The sequence below is a fragment of the Pollicipes pollicipes genome, unplaced genomic scaffold (assembly GCF_011947565.3).
Source record: "Pollicipes pollicipes isolate AB1234 unplaced genomic scaffold, Ppol_2.1 Scaffold_4219;HRSCAF=4965_pilon_pilon_pilon, whole genome shotgun sequence".
NCBI lineage: Eukaryota > Metazoa > Arthropoda > Thecostraca > Pollicipedomorpha > Pollicipedidae > Pollicipes > Pollicipes pollicipes.
This window is the reverse complement of record NW_023596448.1, coordinates 30,987,670-30,997,594: the sequence shown is the minus strand read 5'-3', so window position 1 is coordinate 30,997,594 and position 9,925 is coordinate 30,987,670. Positions and strand designations below refer to the sequence as shown.

General features: G+C 55.1%; 1 protein-coding gene across 1 annotated transcript; it reads left to right on the top strand.

The window, feature by feature from the left end:
• The first annotated feature begins 4,584 nt into the window (after nucleotides 1-4,584).
• LOC119095171 (brain protein I3-like) lies at nucleotides 4,585-8,971 on the top strand. The gene is made up of 3 exons (XM_037218048.1): nucleotides 4,585-4,674; nucleotides 5,501-5,596; nucleotides 8,816-8,971. Exons 1-3 carry the CDS (start codon nucleotides 4,585-4,587, stop codon nucleotides 8,969-8,971), a joined length of 342 nt encoding a protein of 113 aa, XP_037073943.1.
• The last annotated feature ends 954 nt before the right edge of the window (nucleotides 8,972-9,925 follow it).

Below are 9,925 nucleotides of genomic sequence, written 5' to 3'. Positions count from 1 at the left end.
GCCCCCTCCCAGCAGTGTAACTCCGCGATTCATGCTGGTGGCTGGAACAGGAATCATGGTATCCAGAATTATCCATGACATTTATGGAAAAAATGGAAGTGTTTGCTGTGAAAAGACCAATTTGCAGACGGGGACGGTCGGCTCCGTGCTGTTTGAAACATCAATAGCGGAGGATGAGGACTCTCGCGTGCTAATTGATTCGAATGTGCCGGCTGAAGGGAAGCATAAAATAAAAACCATAATATGTTTGAGCATATCTCTTCACATGGTCAAAAACGGCGTTTGATCTACAGTCGATTGAGTGCTTGCCAAACGACGCCTAATAACGTGCAACCCAGATTTTTTCTAAGGCCGATTTTCTGCAACAACAGAACCCCCATGCATTTCAAAAACCCGTGCGCAATGTGGACAGTCTCGCTGGATCTTGTTTACCGCTGTGGGGAGTGCCCGTGCCAGGTAGCAGACCGCAGTGCTGCACTTCGGGCACGTGGATCCCACTGGCTGGTCAACTGGCCAAGCAACGATGCAACGATGCAGCGATAACGATGCAAGAGCACGCGGCGTCCTATTTCGTGACAGCGGCCCTTTAAGGACAATCTGAGACTGATGTGGGACTTTTGCAGGTTAAGTCTTACTGTTTGCCCGTAGCTCCTTTGAAGTTGGACGTCTGGTAGTGTGGTGTTTTTGGGAAAGAATGTATTCGATGCTTTGCTCCTGCAAAGCTTTTGGCACAGATTAGCCGGCTGTGGCGTTGTGGCGTGTTAAATGATTAAATACAAGCACAAAGACGATTAGCTACGACACAAGGCAGGTCGTTTGCGATTATGAAACCAAGTAGAATACTTTCAAATCGCTACGTTGTAATTTACATGACTTCATGAAGGTCTGAAGGTCGGGCCTGGGCGGGACTCCCAGCTGATCCTCAATCCCAGGCATCACCATTACCTTGACACCTAAAGGACGAATGATTTGTCCCGCACTGCAGCAAAGGTGTATAGCGTCTAGCCTCCCTCGCACGAAGACAGTGATCGGCAGCATCTACTAAGGAAACATAACAAGCCTTGCTGTGGAGACGTCTTCATAGACCTGTACTTCGGCTCTAATGTTAAGGTAAAATAGCTTGCCATCTGCATTTGAAATCCAACTTTTGATTTATAGCCCTAGCCTGTCCAGGCAGCGGTCCGAGCGGCTAAAATATGCATTATGCCGGCGCCATTGTCCTAACTAGGCTTCAGTGTTGCAAGCCCTGCATGTTTGAGTTCAGAGCTCAGCACATGCAGCTGTCTGAGAGATAGTCTGGCCCACTTAATCTAGATTTGCGCTTGTTTGACGAAGGCCCGTTGTCTAAGCTGGCACGCCGAAACACCGAAAAAGAGGCCGGAAGGCACGTGCCTGACGCATCGCTCGCTGAAGACCACCAGTGACATGGTGGAGAACGTGGACTCCTGCGTCCGGCTCGCTGAAGACCACCAGTGACATGGTGGAGAACGTGGACTCCTGCGTCCGGCTCGCTGAAGACCACCAGTGACATGGTGGAGAACGTGGACTCCTGCATCGGGCTCGCCGAAGACCACCAGTGACATGGTGGAGAACGTGGACTCGTGCATCGGGCTCGCCGAAGACCACCAGTGACATGGTGGAGAGCGTGGACTCGTGCATCGGGCTCGCCGAAGACCACCAGTGACATGGTAGAGAACGTGGACTCGTGCATCGGGCTCGCCGAAGACCACCAGTGACATGGTGGAGAACGTGGACTCCTGCGTCCGGCTCGCCGAAGACCACCAGTGACATGGTGGAGAACGTGGACTCGTGCATCGGGCTCGCCGAAGACCACCAGTGACATGGTGGAGAACGTGGACTCCTACGTCGGGCTCGCTGAAGACCACCAGTGACATGGTGGAGAACGTGGACTCCTGCATCGGATGGTTAACAGGTAAATGCCAGTTTGCAAAACCGCAACAAAAAGCATCGAAAGAACGCATACGTGCCAAAACTCAGGCGCATTCGTCCCTCCAAGTGAACACATTGCATAGTTGCACAATACTCAACAGCCTTTGAAAAGCCAACCAAAAGCCCACAATGGCCAGTTCTTCCAAAACCTTCCAAACCCCACAATATCCAGCAGCCTTCTCCGTCTTGACAGCTCTGTTGGTTAGAGAGCTCGCCTTCCGAGTCAACCTGCAGTGGCGGCATGGGTTCGAGTCGTTTAACGTGCTCGCGATTTGCCTCAGCCTGGAACGGCGTGCGACCGGTAGCAGAGGTCGCGCCAGGTGACCTTAAAGGGGGGACGAACCGTGGTGAGCGGTGGGATATGTTAAGCTTCGGCTGCAAAGCTCTGGCATTGACCCGGGAGTTTACAATCGGATAGTGGGATCGGGGCTCACGCCACAAGCACTGCTTAGGAAATCCGCTGAAGGAAGAAAAAATCAATTCAAAACGTTGTACTAGACATTTACATTCATAAAAATTAAAATCGCCTGATCAGAAGCTACCCTTCGCTACACCAGTCGTAGCGAGCGCGACAGATTTACCAAGTTTTCTCAGTCCAAGTATGCATGCAAGAGGTACGCTGTTTTCAGAAATCTGCCAAGCCATGCGAGGTTCGGATTCGTTCGGTATCTGCGGGCATAAATTGACTCCCCAAAGCCCTCCAATCTTCAAAACAGCGACTGTTAATGACACAGCGTGCTGAGCGTTAGCTAAGGATAGAATCGCCTACGTCCACGGAAGGGTGCTTTCAGTTCACACTCATGCCGGTTTTCTTTGGGTTTTTTTAGCGGGTCAGGGGCACCGGTTGCGGACATCAAGCTGCGTTATAATAATTCCTTGTGTGAAATGACATAAATTCTATAACCTCAGCCACTGCGGCTTGAGTAACTGGCGCGTTGCCTTCCGAGCAAAATGCTCCGCTAAGTAATTGCCGAGGCGGTTACCGCGAGTTTCTCCCACGATGTGAGCCGCTTGTTGGAAGCTGCGGTGTTAAGAATGAGCTCACCTTTATCCTGCTGCCCGTGACCCATCCAATCACCCGCGAGGAATCAAGGCGCTGGGAGGGGAGCTCCAGTCGCGTCTGGTGAGTGGTGCTGTTAAGGGGTTTTGGAGACGCCCGGAACGGACGTGTGTGAAGTTAGCAGTAGTTCGATATTCATCGCCTGGACGTCCAGCATTGGTGCAGGAGCAGCGCTCAGATGTCCAGCAGCGGTGTAAGAACAGCGCTCAGACGTCCAGCAGTGGTGCAAGAGCAGAGCTCAGACGTCCAGCAGCGGTGCAAGAGCAGCGCTCAGACGTCCAGCAGTGGTGTAAGAGCAGAGCTCAGACGTCCAGCTGTGGCGTAAGAACGACGCCCAGACGTCCAGTAGTGGTGTAGAAGCAGCGCTCAGACGCCAGGAGCGGTATTGGAGTCACACTGGGACGTCCAGGAGTGGTGCAGGAGCTGCTCGAGGACGCCCAGCAGCGGTTCACAGGCGGCGCGCGGGCGCCCAGCAGCAGAGCGGGGCTCGAGCGGGCCCAGAAGCCCAGGTGGTAGATCGATGGCGCCGTCACGGACGGCAGCCCGTGGCGGAGTGCTGCGACCGTCGGCGGGCGGCGCCCAGTGGGAGCGGGTGGCGCCAGCGGCTGTGTGACCCAGCGCCAGGTCCGGAGCTGACGCCGCGCGCGGTGGCCGGTGACGAGGCCGGCACGGCCCGTGTGGAGGCGGCTCACATTGGATGTTGGGGTCGTGTGCCGCAGCGTTGTGTGGGGGTCGTCACCTCCGCAAAGTTAACGGTCACGCGAGGGGAGGCTGGGTGACGCGCTTGCGGAGGGGGACGTATCGGAGCGCAGTGGTGACGCCGCTGGTGTGGTGGTGCCGCTGCTGGTGTGGTGGTGCCGCTGCTAGTGTGGAGTGGTGCCGGACTGTTGTGAAGCGCGCTGTCTCTGGCGTGGGTGGACGAAACAGGGGGTTCGAGTCCAGCGTCACAGCAGCGCCAGGTGTTGCTGTGACAGCGCGTGCAGTCGACCTGCCTTCAAGCGTGACTTTTTACTTACGTGAAGGCAGACACCGCTCAAAGCTTTAAACGTTCTTTATCTCGCCACCAGGTAAGACTCAGGCGTTGTTCGTTATTTCGTTAGTTTATTGTTTTTGCTGTTTCTTGATTTTAGTCACGAGAAAGTTAACAGGGGAAATGCTCATGCAGTATGAAATTATTGGTACATGCTGCAATGTCGGCAAACAATCTGATCAACTGTTGTACTGTTGATCAACTGTTGATTCCGATGCGCCTTCGGCCATGAGGTTACAGTCGTCGACGCAACTGAAAGCTCCATCTTTAACTCCGTCGTATGATTGAGACAATGCTCCATCATATCACGATCATTCTCATCTAATAGCGTAAATTCTATTCGAGCCTTTTCATTACCTCCACCTTGTGTCGCCAAGGGCTTAACTGAAACCATTGCGCCAGTCCGCTTAGCAGTAACAACAGCTCTGCTGCCCTGACCGCATGACCTTTCACAGCTGCGAGCACCAGCGGAGTCCGCGCCGGTGCGCCAGAGCCGAGCGAGCCCATGATCGCGCCCGGGCCGCGGGCCAAGAAGGTGCACCACATGGGGGACAGCCAGAGACCGTCGGAGGTGCCTACCATCGCTCTCAATGTGCCACCGCCCTCCCACCTGGCGGAGGAGAACGGAAGCAGGGTGGGTTTACGTCCGATGGCACATACCAGCCGCGCGTTGGTCCTGGATAAGGAGTGGCGCTTGGGGCCGTAAATAGCTTACGTTGCATAACCCTCATGGGTGCTCCAGTCACGTAAACCGCGGGCGAGGCGAGTGAAAGCAGTAGGGCATGTATTTGCTCTGTCAAACGATATTTGTTCAGACGCCGCTGTTTCACAGGCATTCCGGGCAGGTGGCCCAAGCTCTGTGCCCTTCATGTCAAGCCAATGGCATGCATTTTGTGTGCGTAGATCCTCGGCAGCTGCCATGCTCAGTCTGCAGAACGGTCTGCTGATGTGATAGCATTGTGCCATAGCCAGACAGATTTAGGGTGGTGCCCCCTTCCCCATCCCACCACTCCCTCTGCCCCTGAAGGTGGGGCTTGCCTGGGACCAAAGGCTCTAACGTCTTTTGGCAGTGCAAGACGTCCGCAAGTATTCTAAAACATAAAACAGGCCCCAGATGCATCACCCTACGAGTCCGAGAGTGAAAGCATACCATAAATCCAAAAACAGGGCCCCTAAGCGACGTAGAAGAGGCCCCGGGCTGGGATGGCCCCGGTAACCCGATTTGCCACCAGGGCACTTTTCCTGGCTATGCCGCTATGCCAAAGAGATGCTCATATATCCAACAGGGGCATGTTGACGGCTGCCAGGCATGTTTAACGTTTAACATTGCTAGCCGCTGTTGCGGAGAACAACACCTGTGCAACAGCAGTGTTCGGTGAGCACGTGATGCGCCGCTGTATAACGACAATGCCCCCATGAGCACGTGGGAGGCGTCTGTCTGAGAGTCCCACCCACCGCAGGGACCTGAGCCGCGCCACACCATGGGTAGCCCCGAGGAGCCGGACGACCCCTACTACAGACTGCCGCCCACGAGCGTGCGCTGTCCCGTCTGCAGGGTAAGACCCACCGCCGAGGCGGTTCTCATACACGGCCTGCCCTTGGCCTTGTGACCCCTCTGCCATAAAAGGCCCATCGTAGGACCAGTCCTCGTACACGGCCTGCCCTTGACCACGTCTTCCCTCTGCCGTAAAGAGCCCGCCGTGGAGGGTAAGACCCATCGCGGAGCCAGTCCTCATACACGGATTGTCCTTGACCATGTCTTCCCTCCGCCGTAAAAAGCCGGCCGTGGAGGGTAAGACCCATCGCGGAGCCAGTCCTCATACACGGATTGCCCTTGACCCTCTGTCCCCTCCGCCGTCAAAGGTCCACCGCGGAGCCTTCCACCAGGACCACGTCAATTCTGAACGCCCGCGGTGACTGCTGGGTTTGGCGTATCCATGGGCTCGTGCGAGCGGCCCCCAACGCCCCAGCGCTGGGTGTGGCTGCTGGCACCGCGCCGGCCCACCCAACGCGGCCGCTTTTGGACGGCCTGGAGGCGTGAAACTGTCGGAGGAGCCTAACGCCGCTGAGGAATTTTTCCGGATTCGGTTGTGCTTGTTGAGATGCAGACATTTACCTGGAGCGGGAGTGCCACTTTCTAAAATCGGTTGAATAAGGGTCGAGGGGCTGAAGCCATAAAGTTAACCTAACTTACCTCCAAGTCCTGATTTCTCACCGGAAATCGGGCATTCTGAACGGGGTACCTAATGCCAAAATAAAACAAAAACTGTTGGGTCGGTTTTAACTTGATTTATTGCTGAGGAATGACATTCCACTTGCAGCCGGTGTGAAAGCAATTATGATGATATATGATGATGATATTGATAGTGATGTGTTTAGGTACCTAGTGTATCAGTAGTTCAGACACCGAAAAACATTGAGGGGCTCAAATCAGCATCGGCTATACGTGACACCAATGGCCCGAAGCACAGAAAAAGGTCCCTGAAACATGGGCACTATGTGGTCCTGGATCCATACTTGGGATTCAAGCACATGTCTGATGAGAAAGGAGATTCTTCCCATTGCTTCTCTCCCACCTCGCGGGAGATGCCAAGTACGAGTCCGAGGTGCGTGACCCAACAATGCCATACACGTGCGTTGTCGGGCCGCATTCGCCAGCTCCAACACCTGAAGTGCGGAGGGGGAGCGGCAGTAACGGGGTCTCGTGTGTTGACTCGTGAATTAATTCATGCGTTCTATGATGAGACAAATCAGCAGGGTCAGGTCACGGACAATCGCATACATGATATACAAGACACCGGCATTTGGACCTGCTTTAATGGGCTCTGGTCGGTTGCCGCTGTATATCAACGGTTTGCGCGTTTTGTGCTATGCTGCTACGCAAATTTTGTCTGGGTACAAAGCAGATTGGACGTCATCCATGCAGCGGCATTATCATGAGCAGACTTCCATTATATATATATATATATATATATATATATATATATATATATATATATGTACATGTATGTATATAATGCGACGGTATATATAATTATATATGCATATGCGTATATAAATATGCTCATTATGGACAAATTCCCGTCAGATCAGATGACCATTCGAAAAACACTTATCACGAATAAGACGTGCACCAAGGAGTTGGTAATGCAACGCCGCACGCCTTTGCCCGCCAGGGCGCGGCAAAAAGGATGGCGAAGTGGAGAAATGTACGTTGTTGACTCGACCTGTCGGTGAAACGAGCAATCCACCAGTTGTGGGTGCCGTCTTGCTAGTATCAGCACGCGCTGACCCGGAAACGCCACTTCACCATTAGCCTTTCGGCGGCGTGCAAATGTTAACAAGTAGCCAAACAGATGGCAGACACCATACACGTTATGAACCCCCTCTATGGCACACACGTAAATCAAGTCCGCAGGGTTGCCGACGCTGGGGCGTTCGGATTCCCGCCCCGCCCACGCGGCTGACCTTCTCATCAGGCCCGCCCCCTCACAAGTGAAGCTATTATAGAGCCTCGTTAGCGGGGATGGGAACAGCTTAGTGGCAAGCCCGTAAGACGTAAGACCTAGCGACGTGGGCAGGCAGGGGCGTCGTCGGGGGCGGGAGGGGGGGGGGGGAGGGGGCGTAGACGCGTTCCCAACAACCTCGAGATGAAAAATTACGCCTTTGAGGAGAACGACCTTGCCTGCCCTCCCCAGCCCAGGCCTCCGTCGATGGCGACGCCTCGTCAGCGGCGACGCCGCAGAAGCGCCGCGGCCCGGAGCGAGCGTGCCCCAGCGCACCGTAAAACTTCCTGCTCGCTGTGCAAACAGAAGTTATATGCGTCACTGTCCAGGCGGCATCAATATTTGAGGCGGCCGACGGCGACAAAGAAGCTCGAGCCGTTCGACCCCGCCAGCCCCGCTTCGGCAGCCGGACACCCCGCGCCGGACTGGCCTCTGCTGTGTCCACAAGCGCAACGACGTTGCTGCCAGGAGCGTACCGCGCCGGCTTCGAACCGTTCCGTCCGTTCCTGCCGTCGGACGCTCAATGTTGCAGACCGTGGAATGTGAGACTCGGGTGCAGGGAACTGCACGCGATAGTCATGTAGATCCAGAAATAACACAGCTCACAAAAGTATGGCATACCTTTCAATCTCGTGCAGATGGCAGCGTGGAGTGCCGAAAATCCAAACATAACATAGCATATGGATGCTCCCGAGGATAAACACTCGGCCACTTGACCCGCGGCAGAGCCCCCCCCCCCCCCCCGCCCGCCCACAAAACCGTTTTTAATTACACCTCTGATGGACCCCGGGATCGACCGGAGATCGACAGGGGCACGCTTTCCCGCCCCCCCCCCCCCCCCTCCCACCAAGGACCTGGCTCCTCACTTCTATTTTGCTAATTGTGCTGAGATTATGGCGGCCAGCGTCACGTATAAAAGCAGTGTTCGTGAACCTAATTGCTTAAACCTGTTGTTGAAAGATATATAAGAGCAATGATCAGTGGGAGCACCGTAGTCTTCCTATGCGGCAGCAATGGTCTCAGGTGTATACTGTTCGTCCTCCCTGCGATCCATTATAGTTTCCCCCCCTCCCCCCCCCCCCCCCCTGAACTGAACAAGATACTACACCGCTGCCCAGGACTCAAGACACAGATGTCAGAATACTTTTCCCAATCGACGCAATGTCGGATCTGTGGGCCTGCTGCTCCGGGGTTGGCATCCCGTCCGTCTGCTCCTAAACTTTCTTGACGGTGACACTACTGACGCTGCTCCCCTTCTCCCCTCTGCAGGTGGGCACGTTGAAGAACCGCTTCACCGGCTGCGGTGTCTTCCTCGGCGTGCTCCTGTTCCCGCTGGGTCTGGTGCCTTGCTTCCTGATGCGTGAGCGGCGCTGTAATCACTGCAAACACCGACCGGGTGCCGAAGAGGAGCCCTGGCCCGAGTGACGTCACTGGTAGTGGCGTGTTACGTCACTGGTCCACCGACGCCAACGACGGCTGGTTTTGCGGTGCCAACCCGCCCGGTGTCGCGGAGGAGCTAGGTGAGAACGACGTCATCCGCTGTCTCGTCACCCTGGGTGAGTGACGTTCATCCGGTCGCGACGCGCCAGGCCCAACGCTGGGCTTCGGCCGTGCGCACCTGCCGTGCGTTACCGCGGGGTCGGTGTCTCGCGATAATGAGTGCCAGTCACGTGGGCTACCGGATCCATTATGTGGTGAGGTGGTGAGCAAGAAAAAAAGTGGGGTACAGCTACTGCGAATGGTGACCACCACGTTGTGTTTCTAGCTTGCAGCCACTCCTCTTCATTCGCAGTCATGCTGCTGGTGCGAGCGCTCTTTTCGCCAGGCGAACTTGTGATGTACCACACCGCACATATTGCGTAAATGTACTTATTAATTGTACACGATGGCGTTGCACGGCGCATCGATGGTTGGAAACGCATCGCGCCCGACCCGAAACGCTCCGCTGATAGGCACGGGTGCATCCTGACATGTAGAAATGACACCGGAAGGTTCGCAGTTTGGAGCCGGATTCATTCAGTGCTATGAGGTTTGGGCGACTAAAGCAGCGCTGTTTGACCACATGTCCTGTCAGGTTAGTGTGAGTGGCGCCAGCTTTTTACGTTGCCGTCCCATTTAAGTGTGGAAACGCTGCGGTTTCGAGTGCATTTGCGTGTGTATCAAAATGTTTAAATGCCGCCGTTTGTTCACCACACGGATACCCCACTCAGCAGCCTACAGACGACCTATCTCGTGATCGCCGCTGCAACATTCGAGCCTTGCCTTCCTCAGCCCTGTCTGACGCGCCCGTTTTGTGGTTTTATTCACGACAAAGCCATACAATGCTACGCCGCACTGGCGCACGCCCACGTGAACCGGCCTCCTTGCTCTTCCTTCCGC

Excerpts from the sequence above, each read along its gene's own strand:
- LOC119095171 (XM_037218048.1), top strand. The coding sequence starts at position 4,585 with ATGGGGGACAGCCAGAGACCGTCGGAGGTGCCTACCATCGCTCTCAAT. Across the intron at positions 4,675-5,500 it reads CGGAGGAGAACGGAAGCAGG|GGACCTGAGCCGCGCCACAC; the intron begins GTGGGTTTACGT and ends CACCCACCGCAG. Across the intron at positions 5,597-8,815 it reads TGCGCTGTCCCGTCTGCAGG|GTGGGCACGTTGAAGAACCG; the intron begins GTAAGACCCACC and ends TCCCCTCTGCAG.